This window comes from Pseudophryne corroboree, chromosome 9, assembly GCF_028390025.1.
Source record: "Pseudophryne corroboree isolate aPseCor3 chromosome 9, aPseCor3.hap2, whole genome shotgun sequence".
NCBI classification, from domain to species: Eukaryota; Metazoa; Chordata; class Amphibia; order Anura; family Myobatrachidae; genus Pseudophryne; species Pseudophryne corroboree.
In genome coordinates, this window is record NC_086452.1 from 120,934,566 (window position 1) to 120,959,356 (window position 24,791).

Genomic DNA, 24,791 nt, shown 5'->3' on the forward strand with positions numbered 1-24,791 from the left:
GCGGCTCCGGGACCGAACACCAAGGACTGGGCCTGCGGTCGATCCCTCTGGAGCTAATGGTGTCCAGTAGCCTAAGAAGCCCAATCCGGCTGCAAGCAGGCGAGTTCGCTTCTTCTCCCCTTAGTCCCTCGCTGCAGTGAGCCTGTTGCCAGCAGGTCTCACTGAAAATAAAAAACCTAAACTATACTTTCTTTCTAAGGGCTCAGGAGAGCCCCTAGTGTGCATCCAACCTCGGCCGGGCACGAAATCTAACTGAGGCTTGGAGGAGGGTCATAGTGGGAGGAGCCAGTGCACACCAGGTAGTCATAAATCTTTCTAGAGTGCCCAGCCTCCTTCGGAGCCCGCTATTCCCCATGGTCCTTACGGAGTTCCCAGCATCCACTAGGACGTTAGAGAAAAGCTGCAGTGTCATAGACCAAGGGATGATGCATTTCATATTCAAATAGTTACCAGATATGAAAAAAATGCTCCACAACTGCTAGAAAAAACGTATTACATGTATACAAGGGTTCAATATGATTTACTGGCGGACGCGATGCCGGATATCAATATCCCAACAACCTGTATACAAGACACATTGACGATTCAAGAGTAATCAGACTGATCCGTTGTTTGAAATGACCCCTTTATTTGGATTAAGCACCTGCAAATACTTTAGTGTTTTTTTTGTGCAGAGAAAAACCAGCATATTTAAATTGCTAAATAAAATTGCCAACAATAATTATTATAAATTGCCTTATCTACAAAGCATCTTAAATGTTTAAACAAAAGTGCCACTCATCTGTGAGAAAGAGCCATAAACTGCATTGTATTCTAAAAGCTGTGATCTTCAAAGAAATCTACTACCCTGAATTAGAGCTTTAACACGCTTACATATAAACCAACCACTTCAGTTGCATCAATGGACCATCAGAGAGAAAAAAAAAGTAATCTACCATCATGCCATGTCTATCTGCAAGGAATGTGTCTTATTGAAATAAATGGCATGACCACTAACCTACAAATACAGATGGGTCCTTATCTTACCAGTGATGTGCATGCATCACGGTAAGACAGTTGCGGCAAGTGTGTCCGTGAACGGGAACATGCGTACTCTTGCACCCGTGACTCATTCGCACAGCATTACAATAGCTGCATATAGTCACGAGAGCGACTATACGCAGCTCTTCGTGGCTAATCTTACACGCATTGCGTGTAAGATGAGGGAGGACACATCTTTGTACGTGTGAGATAGCTACTGTACACACGGCAATATGATTCTGCACATTTTTTTCATACTAATATGCATGTTTATTATGTACAATGTACTGGAACTAAATGACTATATATCATAGGGTCAATTCAATTACAAGCGAAGAGAGCCAGTTGCCAATGCCGCCACTGACAGCTGAACTTGCCACGCTCATAACACGATCTCGCTGAATTTTCTACGCATATAGCTACACTTTGCCACCCAGACTGGGGAGTCTAGAGCTACTGTAAGGATATAGCCACACTTTCTCGCCCAGAATCGAAAGGGAGGAGAAGACATTTAACGGAATTGACCCACATGAGTTATAGCTGCCTTGGGTGGTTTCACTACCATGAACCGCTGCATTAGCGTATGAAAAAATGGTGTAGAATAATACTCCTAAAGATAACCAATTAGGCTCGTTTTAGGGTTTACAAATACGCAACAAACTTAAATCAGACGTATGAGAAAACCTTTAAACTGTATTTTCACCAGCTTAATGAAAACAAACCCATGTAAAGGATGCGACTGATATCCTTACTCCACCTACATAGCCAATACCCACTTTTTGACACTTGCTAAGCCTTATTATGACTCTAAGTTGCCCACTACGCTTTTGCCAGGATCAGGAACCCAATGGAGCAGGCTGCCAGGGCTGGAGGCCAACCGAGCTGCAGGGCCTAGAGCAACTGTTGTTGAACTCCTAGCAATTTTGAACATTTGAAATCCCATAAGTGGGTTGCCCCCTTGTGTTGTTTGAAGAATTGAGGTTTCATCCAACAGAACAAAAGTATTTTTCACAGCTGGATTTTCTTCTGCTGGTAATGGCGAACAGCGATCTGCAGAGATAAAAACAGTGTTTCTTCAAAATTCAGATTTTAACCCACATTCCGAGCAAGTGTTCCTTCCAAAATATGGATAAAAAAGGTACACTGTAAATGCCTCACATGGTTACTACCGCATATAATATATAGTGTATATTAGTCCTAATTTACAGGATTGTTTGGGGTCTTTTCCAACAACATAGTATCTGTAATTGCCCGCGCTACAGTTGTATGGTAAACTTTATTATTCTCAGGGATTTCAAAATCCCCACAGACATTCCTCTCAGTATTGCTGATCCCAAATGCCTCACAATTATTATTACCCAAACATTGTGGTTGTTACTCCAGCATCATCTTCAATACCAATCTCAGTGGCATCTCCAACTCTTCCCCCACTTGGGCAAGCTACTCTTTGATATACTGTACCCAAAGCTGTTCACACTCAGTATCGTCCTAAAAACCTTGATCAACGCAACCTCTCTTGAACCCATCTTGACTTCCATCTCCTCCCAATTCTGTCATCTCTCTCTGAACAACTCTAACCAAAAGCTCTTGAGGAGGCCCACAGCAACCTAACCTACTTTACCTCTGCATAACTAAACCCCAATTCTATAATCTTGGTAAGACCAAAAAGTTCACCAATGGAAGAAATGCTGCATGGATGTAGACTACACTCACTTCAGCTAATTCTCTCCTCCAACTACACTGTCTTACTTACCAAACACAATCATAATTAAAATCTCTTATATCCACCATAACCAACAAACATCCCCTCAACTCTTCACCAACATAAACTAGCTTCTCTGTGCTTCCACCCTCAACTGTTAATGACTGCAGACTACTTCACCACCAAATCAGCCTTCCTCTACTCACTGCCCGTTCTCTTCAGCAATCATTCAGAGATCCCCTTTCCTAGTGGTGGATTCTCTACTAGTTGGCTCTTTGAGAAGGTTCCCTCTATATACTTTTTCTCCCACTTCTCAAAATGACTGCCGTCCCTTCACACACCTCTTCAACCTTTCTCTTTCCACACTGGCATCTTCCTCACAAGAAACCCTCTATTAACTCATTCGGCCTCTCTATCATGTCATCTCTCTTTAATAATAATAATAATAATATACTTAGTCACCAACAAAACGGTCAAGAAATGTCACTGAAATTTCTGTATGAGCACTCTGTACAATGGAACAAGCAATAAGCATATTTCATATTAAAAATTGGCCCTAATCCTTTTGTTCATTTAACAAACAAACAGCTTTAGGAAAAAAACTATTTAAAATACGCTTTGTGTGTACGCGTATACTCCTAAAACGTTTTAGGGATGGCAATCGTTCAAAAACCAAATAATTTGGATGACTAGGATCAGATAATATGCATGGATTTTCTTAATACTTTATTTACATAAATATCATTCATGCAGGGTAAGGACACTCCAATAATCCTACTAGCAGTTCTAACCACACGTTCTAGGGCAATCTGCTCGGCTACAGTGCAGTTCCCAAACTACACTGTGACCCTGTACGTCAGAATACTCTCCACATTGCTTCGATAAAACCTGACTAACGTGTTCGCACTCAGACAGACAGCCCTAAGTCTCCTTAGAAAGAAAAGGCGCTGCTGTGCCTTCTTAATCAAAGAAGTACAATTTAAAGACCAAGTTAAGTCATTTGCAATATACATGCCCAAGAATTTAAATGAGGCCACCTCCTCTATTGGCCTATCATCTAGAAATACGGGAAGTAACGGTCTACTACTACCCCGTCTAAAATCAATTACCATTTCCTTTGTTTTTGATGTATTTAAAAATCAAGCAATTTTCTTTACTCCATTCTAATAAACGTAAAACTTCACATCTGTAGGCAGCCTCATCATTATTGCTTATCAGACAGACAACAGCTGTGTCATCTGCGAATTTCACCACTTTAACAGAATTAGAAACTGAAAAACAGTCATACGTAAATAGCGAATATAATAATGGGCTCAGGACGCACCCCTGTGGAACACCAGTTCCTACTCGAACTTCACCAGACACAGATTTACCTAATTTCACTACTTGAGGCCTATCAGTCAAAAAATATACGTTATGGTAAGAACTTACCGTTGATAACGTGATTTCTCTTATGTCCACAGGATAACATTGGGATATGCCGGAGCGACAGCAGAAATGGTAACAAACGGTCACAAGCTTTCTGGCCTCCTAGGATGCATAGGGGCTTCTCCATATAATCCCGCCCATTGACTCAGTCAAATCAGTTCTTTCCACAGCAATTAGACAGGAGCATCAGGTAGAAACCTATTCAGGCGATAAGAACACACATGCACACCCTTCCATGCAAATCAGGTGCGTCATGGTGGGATCCCTGTGGACATAAGAGAATTCACGTTATCAACGGTAAGTTCTTACCATAACGTATATTTCTCTGGCTGGGTCCACAGGATAACATTGGGATTCCCAAAGCCGGTTTAAGTGGTGGGGACGCTCCTGATTAGACAGGAGAACCTTTCGCCCGAATTCTGCGTCATGAGAGGCAAAAGTATCCAAGGCATAATGTCTAATGAATGTGTTAATGGAAGACCATGTGGCTGCCTTACAAATCTGTTCTGCTGAAGCAACATGTTGTGCTCCCCATGAAGGACCTACCTTACGTGTAGAGTGAGCAGAGACATTAGCTGGAGTAGGGAGATCAGCACGATAATAAGCTTCTGAAATTACCATTCGGAGCCATCTTGCCAGCGTCTGTTTACTAGCAGGCCATCCTCTTCTATGAAATCCGTAGAGGATGAAGAGAGAGTCTGTTTTTCTGATGGCACTAGTACGATCTATGTAGATTCTTAATGCTCGGACCACGTCCAGCGACGCTTCTCCCGCAGAAAGTCCCGATACCTGAAAAGCTGGGACTACAATCTCTTTGTTAAGGTGAAACTTTGAAACCACCTTCGGAAGATACCCAGATCTAGTTCTGAGAACTGCTTTATCTGGAAAAAAATGTAGGAAAGGAGACTTACACGACAGTGCTCCTAAAACTGACACTCTTCTAGCTGACGCCATTGCCAGTAGAAAGAGTACTTTAGCCGTTAACCATTTAAGATCTGCTCTCTTAAGTGGTTCAAACGGAGGTCCCTGAAGGATTTTAAGAACCAGATTCAAATCCCAGGGAGCTGCAGGAGGAACAAATGGAGGTTGAATATGTACAACTCCCTGAAAAAGTACGCACATCCTGTAAGTCAGCAATCTTTCTCTGAAACCATACAGTTAATGCTGATACTTGAACTCTCAAGGAAGCTACCTTCAATCCCTTATCCAATCCTGCTTGAAGAAAATCCAGAATCCTGGATACTTTAAAAGATCTTGGATTCAAACTTTTGTCACTACACCAATGAATATAAGCTTGCCATATTCGATGATAAATACGAGCTGAAGGCTTTCTTGCTCTAAGCATAGTTTGAATTACTTGTTTTGAAAATCCTCTAGCTTCTAGGATAGAGGTTTCAACAGCCACGCCGTCAAAGACAGACGATCCAGATGGCTGTGACAACAAGGACCCTGCATTAGCAGATCTGGACGTTGAGGGAGCAGTATCGGTGCTTCCACGGACATCCTTAGTAGATCTGTGTACCAATACCTTCTTGGCCAAGCTGGAGCTATTAGAATTATGGCTCCCTTTTCTTGATTCATTTTCCTCACTACTCTGGGTAAACGAGAGATTGGAGGGAACAGATATGCCAGATGAAATTTCCATTTTACTGACAGTGCGTCTACAAGGACCGCTCCGGGATCCTTTGTTCTTGATCCGTACCTCGGAACTTTGTTGTTTAAACAAGACGCCATGAGGTCTATCTCTGGTAGACCCCATCTGTTCACTATAGTCTTAAACACTTCTGGGTGTAATGCCCATTCGGTTTCCTGAATGGTGTGTCGACTGAGAAAATCCGCTTCCCAGTTCAGTACACCTGGAACAAACACTGCTGACAATACTGGAAGATGGAGCTCTGCCCACCTTAGTATGGGAGTTACTTCCCCCATCAATCTTTTGCTGTGAGTTACGCCTTGATGATTGAGGTACGCTACTGCTGTTGCATTGTCCGAGCGAATCTGGACCGGTCTTCCTTGCAGACTGTCCTTTGTCTGAACTAGAGCCATATAAATGGCTCTTATTTCCAACAGATTTATTGGCAGGCGACTTTCCCTTGCAGTCCATTTTCCCTGGAACCACAGGCTTCCGAGTACCGCACCCCAGCCTTGCAGACTGGCATCTGTTGTCAGGACTTGCCATTCTTTTATCCAAAAGGGTCTCCCCTTGTTTAAATGGTCCCTCTGTAGCCAAGCTAGAGACCTTATTACGTTTACCGGAAACTTTATCATCTGTCTTTTTATTGTCTGATGATTTCCGTTCCATTTGGTCAGAATAAGGTGCTGTAGAGGTCTGGAGTGGAATTGTGCATATTCCATCATGTTGAAGGTTGACACCATCAGACCCAACAGTCGCATTGCTGCATGGACTGACATTGTCTGAGTGTGCAACGCCTCCTGAGTCATGACCTGCACCGTTGCTATCTTTTTCTCTGGTAAGAAAATTCTCTGTAGACCTGAATCCAATATGGCCCCCAAATGAACCATCCGCTGTGACGGATTCAGAGACGACTTTTCCCAATTTATGAGCCACCCGTGTCTTTGTAGACAAACTACAGTCTGTTGAAGATGGCTCAAAAGTAATTCCTGCGAATGTGCTAGGATTAAAAGGTCGTCGAGGTATGGAAATATGCTTATCCCCTGCTTGCGGAGATAAGCTGTCATAACCACCGTAATTTTGGTAAACACCCTGGGTGCTGTTGCTAGCCCGAAGGGCAAGGCTTGGAACTGAAAATGTTGCTGGAGGATGGCAAACCTGAGGTAACATTGAAGAGACCTTGCTATAGGCACATGTAGGTAAGCATCCTGTATATCCAGATATACCATGTAATCTCCCGGTTCCATAGCCAACACTATGGAGCGTAACGTCTCCATGTGGAACCTTTGAATCCAAATGTATTTATTTGTTTAACATTTTGAGATTGAGAATTGGTCGGAATGACCCATTTGGCTTCTGAATCAAAAATAGATTGGAGTAAAAACCCTGTCCCCGTTGTGATGGGGGCACCGGGATAATCACACCCGACTGAAGCAATTTCTGAACTGCCTCTTGCAGGGCATTGGCCCTTGAATCTATACGAGACGGGCTGGTGCAAAAAAACCTTTGAGGAGGCTGCCTCCTGAATGGGAACCCATAACCGAGAGATACCACCTTCTGCACCCAAGCATCTGTCGTTGAATCCTCCAGGCGGAAGCCCGTCTCTTCAGGCTGATGGTTTCTGTTCAGGCTTGGAAGCTAGCTTTCTACTAGCCCATTGCTTCCTACCCCTGGCTGATCTATTGAACTGGGATTGCTTAGACTCCTCTTTAGCCTTTGCTTTGCCATCGAAATGGCCGAAACTTTTAACCCTTAGTCTTAGGGTTATAACTAGCCGGAAATCTGACTTTTTTGGATTCAGCTTCCGATTCTAGAATATCTGACAATTGTTTCCCAAACAATAAATTACCAATGAAAGGCAATGCTTCCAACTCTTTCTTGGAATCTGCATCTGCTTTCCAAGTGCGTAGCCAAACTGCTCTACGAGCAGCTACTGTCAAGGTTGATGCTTTAGAAGCAATCGTACCCATATCAATTGCGGCTTCTTCCAAATATTGGGCAGCTTGTCTTAAACGTCCTAAATGATACTCCTGCTCCCTATTAGGAGGGGAGAGGCCATTCTCTAGTTCCTCTATTCATTCTCCCATTGCCTTTGCCATCCAGGCTGAAGCCATAGCAGGCCTTACCACTGCTCCTGAGAGAGAAAATATATTTTTCAAGAAGCTATCTACCCTTCTGTCTGTGACATCATTTAATGAGGTAGAAGACAATGGCAAAGCAGATTTATGCACAAGTCGCAGTACATGTGCATCTACTTTAGGAGGAACTTCTCTTTTTGAACAATCCGCAGCTGGAAATGGATAAGAATCCCATTTTTTCGGAATCTTATATTTCTTACTGGGCGTCGGCCAAGATTCTTCCATCATTTCCGTCAGATCCTCTTACGCTGGGAATTCAGTCTTAACTGTTTTTGTTCGTTTAAACACAGGTGGTTTAGATTTTGACACTGTTTTGGCTGATTCCTCCAAAGAGAGAATAGCCTTCATAGCATCAATAAGTTCAGCTACATCCTCTGAGCTGAAACTCTGCGACTGATCATCATACGGAGTATTTGAATAAACTGTATCATCATCTGTTGTATCATCTTGTGTAGTCTGCAACATAGACGTATCTGTCTTAGTCTTACCTGTACCCTGGTTAATAGCCTGGTTACTTGTAGAAGTTACTGGAACCAAACCATAGGAAGGGAGCTGCATGTATGGGTTAATAGTGTAACCTATCCCCTGGGGTGGAACTGCAGGAGTTAATCTGTCCGCTATTAAGGACAAAGTCTGTGCGAACATACTCCATGGTGGTTCTGCTGGTTGTTGAACCAATTCCTGTTTTTTTACTCTGCTGAAAAGCAAAACAGTTTGCACATAACCCCTCATAAGTGACCAACTGACCTATTTCCATTAACCCTGTTTTACAAGATAAACATGTTAAATTCTCCTTGTCACTTTTGCTGCTCACAGACATGGTAATATTCTGTTTTTGACTACACAATTTGTGACTGAAAATCACCTATATATACATATATAGAAGTGAGATCAATCTGACCACAACCGTGCACCTGAATTGAGGTTCAGAACAGGACTGACAACATATAAAAGTCAGCACACATACTAGCAGTCAGTCACATGTTAAAATATTAGACATTGTCATATGAGAATACAATCACCATCATAATAACTTACAAGTAAGTGGGTACAATTGTATTTCTGTTTTTAACCAGTTTTTTCAAACATATCATGCAGAAAATAAGATTTTAACCCTACCGGTAAATCTTTTTCTCGTAGTCCGTAGAGGATGCTGGGGACTCCGTAAGGACCAAAGGGATAGACGGGCTCCGCAGGAGACATGGGCACTTTAAGACTTTGGATCTGGGTGTGCACTGGCTCCTCCCTCTATGCCCCTCCTCCAGACCTTAGTTAGAGAAACTGTGCCCAGAGGAGACGGAGAGTACGAGGAAAGGATTTTAGTTAATCCAAGGGCAAGATTCATACCAGCCACACCAATCACACCGTATAACTTGTGATATACTATCTAGTTAACAGTATGAAAAAACAACAGAGCATTGGTCCAAAACCGATGAAACTATAACATAACCCTTATGTAAGCAATAACTATATACAAGTCTTGCAGAAGTAGTCCGCACTTGGGACGGGCGCCCAGCATCCTCTACGGACTAGTAGAAAAATATTTACCGGTAGGTTTAAAATCTTATGTTCTCTAATGTCCTAGAGGATGCTGGGGACTCCGTAAGGACCATGGGGATTATACCAAAGCTCCCAAACGGGCGGGAGAGTGCGGATGACTCTGCAGCACCGATTGAGCAAACAGGAGGTCCTCCTCAGCCAGGGTATCAAACTTATAGAACTTTGCAAAGGTGTTTGACCCCGACCAAGTAGCAGCTTGGCACAGCTGTAGTGCCGAGACCCCTCGGGCAGCTGCCCAAGAAGAGCCCACCTTCCTAGTGGAATGGGCCTTAACCGATTTTGGTAACGGCAATCCTGCCGTAGAATGCGCCTGCTGAATCGTGTTACAGATCCAGCGAGCAATAGTCTGCTTTGAAGCGGGAGCGCCAACCTTGTTGGCTGCATACAGGACAAACAGTGCTTCTTTCTTCCTGACTCTAGCCGTTCTGGCCACGTAAATTTTCAAAGCCCTGACCACATCAAGGGACTCGGAATCCTCCAAGTCACGCGTCGCCACAGGCACGACAATAGGTTGGTTCATATGAAAAGATGAGACCACTTTAGGTAGGAATTGAGGACGAGTCCGCAATTCCGCCCTATCCATATGGAAAACCAGATAGGGGCTTTTATGTGATAAAGCCGCTAATTCCGAAACTCGCCTAACCGAAGCCAAGGCTAACAACATGACTACCTTCCAAGTGAGATATTTCAACTCCACCGTTTTAAGTGGTTCAAACCAATGTGACTTAAGGAAACTTAACACCACGTTAAGGTCCCAAGGCGCCACCGGAGGTACAAAAGGAGGCTGAATATGCAGTAAACCCTTCACAAACGTCTGTACTTCTGGGAGAGAGGACAATTCCTTTTGAAAGAGAATGGATAAGGCCGAAATCTGAACCTTAATAGATCCTAATTTTAGGCCCAACTTCACTCCAGTTTGTAGGAAGTGAAGAAAACGGCCCAGATGGAATTCTTCCGTAGGAGCATTCCTGGCCTCACACCAAGAAACATATTTTCGCCATATTCGGTGATAATGTTTTGATGTCACGTCCTTCCTAGCCTTTATTAGTGTAGGAATGACCTCATCCGGAATACCTTTTTCCGCTAGGATCCGGCGTTCAACCGCCATGCCGTCAAACGCAGCCGCGGTAAGTCTTGGAACAGACAGGGCCCCTGTTGCAAAAGGTCCTGTCTTAGAGGAAGAGGCCACGGATCTTCTGTGAGCATCTCCTGCAGATCCGGATACCAGGTCCTTTGTGGCCAATCTGGAACGATGAGGATTGTTCTCACTCCTCTTTTTCTTATTATTCTCAACACCTTGGGTATGAGAGGAAGAGAAGGAAATACATAGACCGACCGGAACACCCACGGTGTCACTAGGGCGTTCACAGCTACCGCCTGAGGGTCTCTTGACCTGGCGCAATATCTTTGTAGCTTTTTGTTGAGACGGGACGCCATCATGTCTTTTTGGGGCAGTCCCCATTGACTTGCAATCTGCGCGAAGACTTCCTGATAAAGTCCCCACTCTCCCGGATGTAGGTCGTGTCTGCTGAGGAAGTCTGCTTCCCACTTGTCCACTCCCGGAATGAACACTGCTGACAGTGCGCTTACATGATTCTCCACCCAGCGAAGAATTCTGGTGGCTTCCGCCATTGCCACTCTGCTCCTTGTGCCGCCTTGGCGGTTTACATGTGCTACTGCGGTGACGTTGTCTGACTGGATCAGAACTGGTTGGTCGCGAAGTAATGCCTCCACTTGACGTAGGGCGTTGTATATGGCCCTCAGTTCCAGGATGTTGATGTGGAGACAAGTCTCTAGACTTGACCAAAGACCTTGGAAATTTCTTCCCTGTGTGACTGCTCCCCAACCTCGGAGGCTCGCGTCCGTGGTCACCAGGATCCAGTCCTGAATGCCGAACCTGCGGCCCTCTAGGAGGTGAGCACTCTGCAGCCACCACAGGAGAGATATCCTGGCTCTGGGGGACAGGGTGATCCGCTGATGAATTTGTAGATGTGACCCGGACCACTTGTCCAGTAGGTCCCGTTGGAAAGTCCTTGCATAGAAACTGCCGAAGGGAATGGCTTCGTATGATGCCACCATCTTTCCCAGGACTCGAGTGCAGTGATGCACTGACACCTGTTTTGGCTTCAATAAGTTCCTGACCAGAGTCATGAGTTCTTGAGCTTTTTCTGTTGGAAGAAAAACCCTTTTCTGGTCTGTGTCCAGAATCATGCCCACGTACTGTCTTTTAGGATTCAGCTGCGACTTTGGAATATTGAGAATCCAGCCGTGTTGCTGTAACACCTTCAGTGAAAGTGATACGCTGTTCAGCAACTTCTCCCGTGATCTCGCTTTTATGAGGAGATCGACCAAGTATGGGATAATTGTGACACCCTGCTTGCGCAGGAGCACCATCATTTCCGCCATTACCTTGGTGAAAATCCTCGGGGCCGTGGAAAGCCCAAATGGCAACGTCTGAAATTGGTAATGACAATCCTGTACCGTAAATCTCAGGTACGCCTGATGAGGAGGATATATGGGAACATGCAGGTATGCATCCTTTATGTCCAGAGATACCATAAAATCTCCCCCTTCCAGGCTGGCGATGACCGCTCTGAGCAATTCCATTTTTAACTTGAACCGTTTTAAGTAAAGGTTCAGGGATTTTAAATTCAAAATGGGTCTGACCGAACCGTCCGGTTTCGGGACCACAAACAGAGTTGAGTAGTATCCCTTCCCTCTTTGAAGCAGCGGAACCTCGACCACCACTTGTTGAAGACACAATTTGTGAATCGCATGTAACACTATCTCCCTTTCTAAGGGAGAAGTCGGTAGCGCCGATTTGAAAAACCGGCGAGGGGGCACCTCTTCGAATTCCAGCTTGTATCCCTGAGAAACAATTTCTATTGCCCAGGGATCCACCTGTGAGTGAACCCAGATGTGGCTGAAAAGTCGAAGACGTGCCCCCACTGGAGCGGACTCCCTCAGGGGAGCCCCAGCGTCATGCGGTGGATTTTGCAGAGGCCAGGGAGGACTACTGTTCTTGGGAACTAGCTGTGTTGTGCAGCTTTTTCCCTCTGCCCTTACCTCTGGCAAGAAAGGACGATCCACGTACTCTTTTGCTTTTATTTGAACTAAAGGACTGCATTTGATAATGAGGCACTTTCTTAGGTTGTGAGGGAACATAAGGCAAAAAACTCGATTTACCTGCCGTAGCTGTGGAGACTAGGTCCGAGAGGCCTTCTCCAAATAATTCCTCACCCTTGTAAGGTAAAAACTCCATATGCCTCTTTGGGTCGGCATCATCTGTCCACTGTCGGGTCCATAAGACTCGCCTAGCAGAAATAGACATAGCGTTTATTCTGGAACCCAGTAAACTAATGTCTCTTTAAGCATCCCTCATATATAAGACAGCCTCTTTTATATGCCCGAGGGTCATTAAAATGGTATCCTTATCTAGGGTCTCAATTTCCGCTGATAAGGAATCTGTCCATGCTGCTACAGCACTACAAACCCAGGCCGACGCAATTGTCGGTCTGAGTATCGTACCAGAATGTGTGTAAATGGACTTCAAGGTAACCTCTTGCTTGCAGTCAGCAGGATCCTTGAGGGTAGCCGTATCTTGGGATGGCAGCGCTATCTTTTTTGATAAGCGTGTCAATGCTTTGTCTACCCTAGGGGAGGATTCCCACCGTATTCTGTCCTTTGGCGGGAAAGGATACGCCATAAGAATCCTTTTGGGAATCTGCAGTTTTTTGTCTGGAGTTTCCCAAGCTTTTTCGCATAATTCGTTCAGCTCATGTGAGGATGGAAAGATGACCTCAGGCTGCTTTCCTTTATACATGTGTACCCTCGTGTCAGAGACAGGGGGTTCCTCTGTGATATGCAAAACATCTTTTATTGCAATAATCATATATCGAATACATTTAGCCACTTTTGGCTGTAATTTTGCATCATCGTAGTCGACACTGGAATCTGAATCCGTGTCGGTATCTGTGTCAACTATTTGGGATAGTGTGCGCTTCTGAAACCCCGAAGGTCCCGGCGACATTGGGACAGACATAGTTTGACTCCCTGACTGTTCCCTAGCCTCAGCTTTGTCTAATCTTTTGTGCAATAAATTTACATTAGCACTTAAGACATTCCACATATCCAGCCAGTCAAGTGTCGGCGCTGCCGACGGAGACCTTACATTCATACACTCCCCTTCCTCCTTAGGTGAGCCTTCAACTTCAGACATGTCAACACACGCGTACCGACACACCACACTCACACAGGGAAGCTCTTTTCTGAAGACAGGTTCCCCACCAGGCCATTTGGAGAGACAGAGAGAGAGAGTATGCCAGCACACACCCCAGCGCTATATGACCCAGGAAAAACACAGAATGTTTACCCAGTAGCGCCTTTATGTATGTATATGCGCCAATTATGTAACCCCCTCTTGAAAACCCTCTGTCACCGTGAGTAAGCAGGGGAGAGTCCGGGGAGCTTCCTCTCAGCGCTGTGCTGTGGAGAAAATGGCGCTGGTGAGTGCTGAGGGAGAAGCCCCGCCCCCTCGGTGGCGGGCTTCTGTCCCGCTCAAAATTCTTAAAAACATGGCGGGGGCTCTTTATATACATGTACAGTGCCCAGCTGTACATGTATATATGTACTTTTGCCACAGGAGAGGTTTTAATATTGCTGCCCAGGGTGCCCCCCCTGCGCCCTGCACCCTTACAGTGACAGATGTGTGTGAGGTGAATGGGAGCAATGGCGCACAGCTTCACTGCTGTGCGTTACCTCTATGAAGATCAAGATGTCTTCTGCCGCCTATGAAGTCTTCTTTTCTTCTCATACTCACCCGGCTTCTATCTTCTGGCTCTGCGAGGAGGACGGCGGCGCGGCTCTGGGACGGACGGCGAGGATGAGACCTGCGTACCAATCCCTCTGGAGCTTTTGGTGTCCAGTAGCCTAGGAAACAGAGCCTTGAAACTCAGAGAAGTAGGTCTGTTTCTCTCTCCTCAGTCCCTCGATGCAGGGAGTCTGTTGCCAGCAGGCTCCCTGAAAATAAAAAACCTAACTAAAATACTTTCTGACAGGAAACTCAGGAGAGCTCCCTGAAAGCACCCAGTCTCCACTGGGCACAGTATCAAACTGAGGTCTGGAGGAGGGGCATAGAGGGAGGAGCCAGTGCACACCCAGATTCAAAGTCTTTCTTAAAGTGCCCATGTCTCCTGCGGAGCCCGTCTATCCCCTTGGTCCTTACGGAGTCCCCAGCATCCTCTAGGACCTTAGCGAAAACAACAGTAATATACAGGCCTCATATGCAATATGTACCCAAAATTAACAATTCATACTAACAAGTAGAGAGAATTTTTAGTACTGTATAACTCATTTCTCCGTAGAGTGGGATACAGGGAGACTCACCACACTTCCATATCCATCAATACGCTCGCAAGACGCTGAGTGGATTCAGACGCTACTGGTGTACACTGCCGCTCCGATAACTGATGAGAGACACGGACGCTCACTAACGGACACAGACGTTCAGTGAATTCTACGTGTATGCTGACGCTACGGCCTGCGACTCGGTCTAGGCGGCAACTCTAGTGTACACAACCGCAGCGTCTAAGCTGCGACCGAGTACCCTCGTGGTAGCGTCTGAGACAGAAGTGAGGACATTTAGTTCATGGACGGGAGACGCGCGGAAACTGGTCATGAACTTGGGGGAGGGGCGACCAGGAGAGCATCTAACTCCCCCTGTTGACTTAAACTCTAAGGATCGCGGCCTCAACCTAGTCCTGGCGCCTATGATCCCTAAAGCATAGCGCAGTCGCACCTAAGAGTGGTCGGCGCATCAACGCACTGTTTATAGTCTCCTCTAATACAGTGTAGCTGTGTCCAGAACCCCTAGTAAGAGGCACTGATGTCTTACCTTCTCCCCATGCTCCGGCCACAGCCTGGTTACATCTGCTGGACCTGCTAGAATCATCCGACACAGACTCCCGTCGAGACAGCACTATACCGCGAAGGTAAGCGTTGTTGCGACCCGGTGGAGAGTTGTTGGAGCGACTCTTTCTAATATGCGTTTAAGACGCTGTTTAAGAAAAGTCACTCAGAGAAAAAAAAAACATAGTAAGACTATAAAAAATAAAATAATAAAAGCTTCAGGCTGCTTTAACAGCAGCCCTGTGACCATGGTCCGGCTCCTGCCGCACCAAACAAAAAACTGATTTGACAGAGTCAGTGGGCGGGATTATATGGAGAAGCCCCGATGCATCCTGGGAGGCCAGAAAGCTCGTGACCGTTTGGTGCCATTTCCGCTGTCGCTCCGGCATATCCCAATGTTATCCTGTGGATAACCTGTGGACCCAGCCAGAGAAAATTAAAATCCAATTGCACATAAACCCATTTAAGCCTAAATTAAAAATCTTAAGAACCAAAGATGCCGGTATTATTGTATTAAACGCAGATCTAAAATCCACAAATAAAATTCTAACATATGCGCCCTTCTTCTCTAAGTGATTCTGCGCCTGGTACAAAACAGTCAAAGCTGCATCATCCGTAGACCGGTTCTGCCTATATGCAAATTGAAGCGGGTCAAAATTGGCAGAAAAATTAGATTTGATATGACTTGACATCAGGCGTTCAAAGCACTTCATAACTAATGACGTTAATGCAATAGGACGATAATCGTCTAAGCATTTAGGCATGCTCCTTTTTGGTACAGGAATAATTTTTGTAACCTTAAAACATTTAGGAATTTTACAAATCTGTAATGAGACATTAAACAATAACGTAAAAATCCCAGCTAGTTGATTACAACAATAACGGAGAACTTTACCTTGAATCCCATCTGGACCAGCAGCCTTCCCTATGCTGACACCTCACAGGCACTTCAAAACCTCTTGTTCATCTAATACTACAGGGACCTCACTAGATCTAGTCTCAACGTCTTTGTTAATAGTCATATTATTCCTATCATATCTAGAATAAAAAACATTAAGATCTTCCACCACAGTACTATTAGCTGCTCCTCCTTTTTAGGTTCATAATCAGTAATATCTTGCAGACTCTGCCACATACTCTTGGAATCATTGCACTGTTTGAACTTATCCTCCATTCTTATAGAAAACTAAATTTTTGCCTTTTTTATCCCTCTCCTCAAGTCTGCCCTGGCTACTGTGTATGCGACTCTATCCGTCATTTTAAAAGCCCTATCGCTTGCCTTCATTAGAGAACGCACCTCAGCATTCAGCCATGGTTTCTCCTTTGCGTAGACTTTAAAGCAATTCTTAGTAGTTCATTTTCGAATGGCTAGTTTTAAACTGTTTGACTTCATTTATTTCTTCTCATTACCTTCTCGATCCAATGCAGTCTGTCTGTCTTTCACTCACCACACTCACTTGCTACCATATTATTCCTACATATACTGTAGCTGGAGTTTAAATTGAGATGGGGAAAAATTGCAATAAAAAACATTATGCCTGGTGGCGTGGCTTAGCTGGCTGCCAGAGCGGACGTCCAACAAAGAAGCTCCTGCTTTATTCCTTTTTTAAAGGGCTTACTCAGCATTAAATAGCCCTGTTGTGGAACACTTTCTCCTGCAACACCCTGGTGGCACCCACGGGAACCAGCGACGACCTCTCCTGCAAGCCTGAGCTGTGTTTGTATCCTGGATGCATCCACGGCCTCAGGTGGAGACGCCCTTCCCCGCATTTGTTCTAGCGGTACCGCCTGTAAGGTCGCGCAGCACCTCGCCCGGAGCGGCGCCGTGTCCTGCTGCCTGACTCCCTCCCTCCTGCACCATACCTGGAGAGATGGGCTGAGCTAGACGCCCACGCGATTGGAGCTTAGGTGCTCCGGAGCCGCCTGCCACTAGCGATTCCCCTGCCTCTTCTGCCGGGCGGGCGTGGCTCTCTGGCTCTGCTAACGGACACTGGGAGGGAGGGGACCCGCTGCCACCACTGACGTACTGGGCTGCTGCTGATCTCCCTCAGCCCTGCTGCTCACTTTCAAGCCCTGGAGCAGCTGCTGGGTTGGAGTGCTGCACTTACTGTTTGTGCAACTACTAATCTGGCTCCTCTTTTACCTGCAGCTCCCACAGCACTTTTAATTGTGGCATTAGCCTAATAAGCCACTCTGCCTCTGCATGCCCTAACTTAGCAGCACTTTATGACCAACACACTAATAACTAAAAAGAAAAAAAAAAGAAGGAAGAATACAAAGCCATCTTGCCTATCGGCGCCGGGAGCCGCTGCTGCCCTTCCAGGAGAGGTGCCTGGTCACTGGCTGGACCGTGATCGGTAACCCCCATCTGTCCACATATCTGGAAGTCCTAGGGGACTTCAACTGCGCTTTTTGTTGCTCATCCGATGCACTGAAGAGGCTATGAGGCGTACTTGAAATTCTTCACATGGCTGACCTGTCCTACTGATACTCCATCCTGTGTCACCTGCTGGGACTCCCATTTCCCTCCCTTACCCCTCCAACTCGCCTGTCTTCCATTGATCTCGCTCTTCTCTTCACTGGAACTATGGCTCAGAAAAATAAGAAATCTCAACAGGCTTCAGCATACTTTTTCGGGAATAAATCTAAAGGTGTTCAGAAGAAAATGTCGTCCCCTGCATCTCCTTCCTCCCCTCGGTCTTCGGGCACAGATATCGACCCACAGATTCAAGCAGTTATGACGGGGCTCCTTGAAGGTGTACAAACAGCCTTTAAACAAGAACTATCTAAGGTAATCTCTGAATTCAGATCGGAGATTACGTCTCTTGGCGACAGAACGGACTCTTTGGAAACGAAGACTGATGATCTATGTCGGCAGCAACAGCGTTTTGATACGGAAGTCACGAGGCTCCATGAGGAAGTTGAACTGCTGAAGGAACGGCAAGAGGACCAAGAGAATCGCTCTCACCGTAATAATCTCAGAATACGCAACGTGATGGAGACGGTTCAGAGTTCCACTTTGCCGGCCTTTTTACAAGACCTTTTTCAATTTTTAGTGCCTGACCTTACAGATGAGGAATGTCTCTGCGATAGGGCACACAGAGCCCTGCGCTCCAAGCCTTCTGCTTCTCAACCACCTAGAGACATAATAGTCCGCCTTCATTACTATAGATCGAAAGAAAGAGTCCTGGCTGCGACTCGGGACGTCCAGGACATATCTTTTCAGGAGATGCAATTACAAATCTTTCAAGATCTAGCCCCGTTGACAATCCAGAAACGCCGGGATCTTCAACCGGTCACAAAACTCCTTCGTCACCACCAAATTAGATATCGTTGGGGATTCCCTTCTATGCTGCAAGTCTTTGCCAAGAATTCTGTACAAGCTGTAAAAACTTTATCGCAAGGACAGGAACTAACATCTAAACTTGATATCCTCCCCGAAGCGACCACTGTTCCCTCCTCTTCCGGTTTCTCCGAAACCTCAGCGATCCAGACCACCACTCCCAGAATGGTCAAGAGTGAATCGCACCCAGAACTCAGATGGTGCTCCTACTTGAACCCTGGGGTTACTGACCAGTGCCCCTCTTGATATATGGTTGCTTGATACTCCCGGTGATTACTTTATACAGTGGGCAGGCTTGTCCTCAGCCTCACTCGGAGCGAACTCGTGATATCCTTTTTTCAGTATTAATGTTGGGCATTCAGTTTTATATTACAATATGTTCTTAACTTTATAATTTGTGTTCCCCGGAAGTGTCCCGGCCGGGACACATTGCTACTGTTACGTTTGTCTTCCCTCACCTCCCTTACTCCCTCTCCCTTCCCTCATTCCTTCTCCCTTCCCTCCCCCTCCCCCCAGTCTCTGGATTGATGCAGGTGAAAGGCCCACTGTAGGGCTTAGTTTTGATGTTCCAACATACAGATTGTTAAGGATTAGGTTTACAATGCCATGTTTCTTGTTATCAATCTACAAGTTTTTGTAACTGTCCTACATAAGGACCTTTCTTTACAGGGTTTTTGCCTTTATTGGCGCCTTTGCTTCTTTAGTCTTTCTCAAATTTCTTATCTTTGTTATTCTCGTCTTCCTTTCTCTTCTCTCCACCTGCTCCGGCGGGGTGGTCCCCAAGAGGTCTGGTTTTCATTCAGGGTTTTTTTTAAAATTGTGATTCCTGCATAGCGCCCCGATTAATCTTATCCCATGGCCCTTAAGTTGTTATCTGTCAATGTAAACGGACTCAACTCACCCAAAAAGCGCACCATATTGTTGAGCGCTTGCAGAAGGGAGAGGGCCAATATTGTGTTTCTTCAAGAGACTCACTTTACGGGCCTTCACTTGAAGCTTCAGGGTAAACAATTCACTCAATCCTTTTTTGCATCCGCTAACTGTTAAAAAAAGGGGTGTCGCTGTTCTAATAAATCGTAAAATTCCTTTTGTGCACATTAAAATAGTGACTGACCCAGAAGGGCGCTACATAATGGTTGTTGGCACTTTGCGCTCTGAAACACTGACCTTAATTTCAGTTTATGCCCCTAATCAAGAACAATCCCAGTTCTTTCAATCATTGTTTCGACATGTTGGTAGGATCACTCGAGGACATATAATTTTAGGGGGAAACTTTAATGCTGTACTTGACCCTCTTATTGATAGATCTACCCCCGCTCCTCGTAAGACAGCTGCTCCCTTAATTAAGGCCTCTCATACCCTTCTCTCCTCCCTCCAACAGTATAATTTCCGTGACTCCTGGCGCCTGAAACATGTTCTAGCCAAAGACTACACTAATTTCTCCGCTCCACACCAACGTTACTCCCGTATCGACATGATACACATATCCCAATCTTTAACGTCCCTGATCGCAGATGCCGGGATTGTCCCATTCACGTGGACCGATCACTCAGGGACATATATTTTACTAGATATCTATGATCACGTGGACCGATCACTCAGGAACATATATTTTACTAGATATCTATGATGCCCCCAGGGGAGATCGGAAATGGTGCCTGAATGATTCCCTTCTACAACACCCATCCTCCCAAGCTGAAATAAGGGTTGCAATTCAGTACTACTTTGTAGAAAACGTCTCACGATATCTCTCCTGGAATTATCTGGGAGGCGTATAAGGCCAGTCTTAGGGTCGAAACACACGAGGCGGCTGGTGCAGCCCGGCAAACACCCGGCCGGCTTTAAACCGCTGCCGTGATGTAAAGACACATGTAGCGCAATGTGTCCTAACACACGGCACGGTCCCGGCCCGGCTGCCGGGTTGCAGCCGGGTCTCACCACTGGAAGGTCCGGCTGCCGGGCGAGCGCCTGGCCGTCTTTGCAGCCAGTAAACCGTGTGTGTGAAGGGGAGCTTTCACACACACAACGGTTTTTCCCCCAAGCCGTTTCTAATGCTGTGCATGCGCACAGCATCACACACGGCTCAAAGCCGTCCTGTGTGACAGACTCTGCCGGTTTCTCCCGGATGGCAAAAAGCCGGACAAAGTTTGTCCGGCTTTTTGCCATCCGGGAAAAAATAAGAATTTACTCACCGGTAATTCTATTTCTCGTAGTCCGTAGTGGATGCTGGGTACTCCGTAAGGACCATGGGGAATAGACGGGCTCCGCAGGAGACTGGGCACTCTTTAAAGAAAGATTAGGTACTACATCTGGTGTGCACTGGCTCCTCCCTCTATGCCCCTCCTCCAGACCCCAGTTAGGGAAACTGTGCCCGCAAGAGCTGACATTACTAGGAAAGGATTTGGAATCCAGGGTAAGACTCATACCAGCCACACCAATCACACCGTACAACTTGTGATAACTATACCCAGTTAACAGTATGAACAACAGCTGAGCCTCATTCAACAGATGGCTCAGAACAATAACCCTATAGTTAAGCAATAACTATATTCAAGTATTGCAGAAGTCCTCACTTGGAACGGGCTCCCAGCATCCACTACGGACTACGAGAAATAGAATTACCGGTGAGTAAATTCTTATTTTCTCTGACGTCCTAGTGGATGCTGGGTACTCCGTAAGGACCATGGGGATTATACCAAAGCTCCCAAACGGGCGGGAGAGTGCGGATGACTCTGCAGCACCGAATGAGCAAACTCAAGGTCCTCCTCAGCCAGGGTATCAAACTTGTAGAATTTTGCAAACGTGTTTGATCCCGACCAGGTAGCAGCTCGGCAAAGTTGTAAAGCCGAGACCCCTCGGGCAGCCGCCCAAGAAGAGCCCACCTTCCTCGTGGAATGGGCTTTTACTGATTTAGGATGCGGCAGTCCAGCCGCAGAATGTGCAAGTTGAATCGTGCTACAGATCCAGCGAGCAATAGTCTGCTTAGAAGCAGGAGCACCCAGCTTGTTGGGTGCATGCAGGATAAACAGCGAGTCAGTTTTTCTGACTCTAGCCGTCCTGGAAACATAGATTTTTAGGGCCCGGACTACGTCCAGCAACTTGGAAGCCTCCAAGTCCCGAGTAGCCGCAGGCACCACAATAGGTTGGTTCAAATGAAACGCTGATACCACCTTAGGGAGAAATTGGGGACGAGTCCTCAATTCTGCCCTGTCCATATGGAAGATCAGATAAGGGCTTTTACATGACAAAGCCGCCAATTCTGACACCCGCCTAGCCGAAGCCAAGGCCAAAAGCATGACCACTTTCCACGTGAGATATTTCAACTCCACGGTCTGAAGTGGCTCAAACCAATGTGATTTTAGGAAATCCAACACTACGTTGAGATCCCAAGGTGCCACTGAAGGCACAAAAGGGGGCTGAATATGCAGCACTCCCTTAACAAACGTCTGAACTTCAGGCAGTGAAGCCAGTTCTTTTTGAAAGAAAATAGACAGGGCCGAAATCTGGACTTTTATGGATCCCAATTTTAGGCCCATAGTCACTCCTGACTGTAGGAAGTGCAGAAATCGACCCAGCTGAAATTCCTCTGTTGGGGCCTTCATAGCCTCACACCAAGCAACATATTTTCGCCATATGCGGTGATAATGTTTTGCTGTCACATCCTTCCTAGCTTTTATCAGCGTAGGAATGACTTCAACCGGAATGCCCTTTTCCATCATGATCCGGCGTTCAACCGCCATGCCGTCAAACGCAGCCGCGGTAAGTCTTGGAACAGACAGGGCCCCTGCTGTAGCAGGTCCTGTCGGAGCGGCAGAGGCCAAGGGTCCTCTGAGATCATTTCTTGTAGTTCCGGGTACCAAGTTCTTCTTGGCCAATCCGGAACGATGAGTATAGTTCTTACTCCTCTCTTTCTTATTATCCTCAGTACCTTTGGTATGAGAGGAAGAGGAGGGAACACATAAACCGACTGGTACACCCACGGTGTCACTAGAGCGTCCACAGCTATCACCTGAGGGTCCCTTGACCTGGCACAATATCTTTTTAGCTTTTTGTTGAGGCGGGACGCCATCATGTCCACCTGTGGCCTTTCCCAACGATTTACAATCAGCTGGAAGACTTCTGGATGAAGTCCCCACTCTCCCGGGTGGAGGTCGTGCCTGCTGAGGAAGTCTGCTTCCCAGTTGTCCACTCCCGGAATGAACACTGCTGACAGTGCTATCACGTGATTCTCCGCCCATCGGAGAATCCTTGTGGCTTCTGCCATTGCCATCCTGCTTCTTGTGCCGCCCTGTCGGTTTACATGGGCGACCGCCGTGATGTTGTCTGACTGAATCAGCACCGGCTGGTTTTGAAGCAGGGGTTTTGCTTGACTTAGGGCATTGTAAATGGCCCTTAGTTCCAGAATATTTATGTGTAGGGAAGTCTCCTGACTCGACCATTGTCCTTGGAAGTTTCTTCCCTGAGTGACTGCCCCCCAACCTCGGAGGCTTGCATCCGTGGTCACCAGGACCCAGTCCTGAATGCCGAATCTGCGGCCCTCGAGAAGATGAACACTCTGCAGCCACCACAGCAGAGACACCCTGGCCCTCGGGGACAGGGTGATCAACCGATGCATCTGAAGATGCGATCCGGACCACTTGTCTAACAGATCCCACTGAAAGATCCTTGCATGGAACCTGCCGAAGGGAATTGCTTCGTAAGAAGCTACCATCTTTCCCAGGACTCGCGTGCAGTGATGCACCGACACCTGGTTTGGTTTCAGGAGGTCTCTGACCAGAGATGACAACTCCTTGGCCTTCTCCTCCGGGAGAAACACCTTCTTCTGTTCTGTGTCCAGAATCATACCCAAGAACAGCAGACGCGTCGTAGGAACCAGCTGCGACTTTGGGATATTCAGAATCCAGCCGTGCTGTTGTAGCACTTCCTGAGATAGTGCTACTCCGACCAACAACTGCTCCTTGGACCTCGCCTTTATAAGGAGATCGTCCAAGTACGGGATAATTATAACTCCCTTCTTTCGAAGGAGTATCATCATTTCGGCCATTACCTTGGTAAATACCCTCGGTGCCGTGGACAGACCAAACGGCAACGTCTGGAATTTGTAATGGCAGTCCTGTACCACAAATCGGAGGTACTCCTGGTGAGGTGGGTAAATGGGGACATGTAGGTAAGCATCCTTGATGTCCAGTGATACCATATAATCCCCCTCTTCCAGGCTTGCAATAACCGCCCTGAGCGATTCCATTTTGAACTTGAACTTCCTTATATAAGTGTTCAAGGATTTCAAATTTAGAATGGGTCTCACCGAACCGTCTGGTTTCGGTACCACAAACATTGTGGAATAGTAACCCCGTCCCTGTTGAAGGAGGGGAACTTTGATTATCACCTGCTGGAGGTACAGCTTGTGAACTGCCGCCAGTACTACCTCCCTTTCCTTGGGAGTAGCTGGCAAGGCTGATTTGAGGTAATGGCGAGGGGGAGACGCCTCGAACTCCAGCTTGTATCCCTGAGATACCACTTGTAGAACCCAGAGATCCACCTGTGAGCGAACCCACTGGTCGCTGAAGTTCCGGAGACGGGCCCCCACCGCACCTGGCTCCACCTGTGGAGCCCCAGCGTCATGCGGTGGACTTAGTGGAAGCAGGGGAGGATTTTTGTTCCTGGGAACTGGCTGTCTGGTGCAGCTTTTTCCCTCTACCCCTGCCTCTGGGCAGAAAGGACGCGCCTCTGACCCGCTTGCCTTTCTGAGGCCGAAAGGACTGTACTTGATAACACGGTGCTTTCTTAGGCTGTGAGGGAACCTGAGGTAAAAAAGTCGACTTCCCAGCTGTTGCTGTGGATACGAGGTCCGAGAGACCGTCCCCAAACAATTCCTCACCCTTATAAGGCAAAACCTCCATGTGCCTTTTAGAATCAGCATCACCTGTCCACTGCCGAGTCCATAATACTCTCCTGGCAGAAATGGACATTGCATTAATTCTAGATGTCAGCCGGCAAATGTCCCTCTGTGCATCCCTCATATATAAGACTACGTCTTTAATATGCTCTATGGTTAGCAAA

General features: G+C 46.5%; 1 protein-coding gene across 1 annotated transcript in view; it reads right to left on the minus strand.

Moving 5' to 3' along the window:
* Positions 1 to 608: 608 nt before the first annotated feature.
* TDRD5 (tudor domain containing 5) overlaps positions 609 to 24,791 on the minus strand; it is a 602,913-nt gene continuing 578,730 nt past the window's right edge. The window contains exon 16 of the mRNA XM_063939810.1: positions 609 to 2,070. Coding sequence (XP_063795880.1) covers positions 1,820 to 2,070 — 251 coding nt within the window. The 3' untranslated portion in view covers positions 609 to 1,819. The remainder of the gene's footprint in view (positions 2,071 to 24,791) is intronic.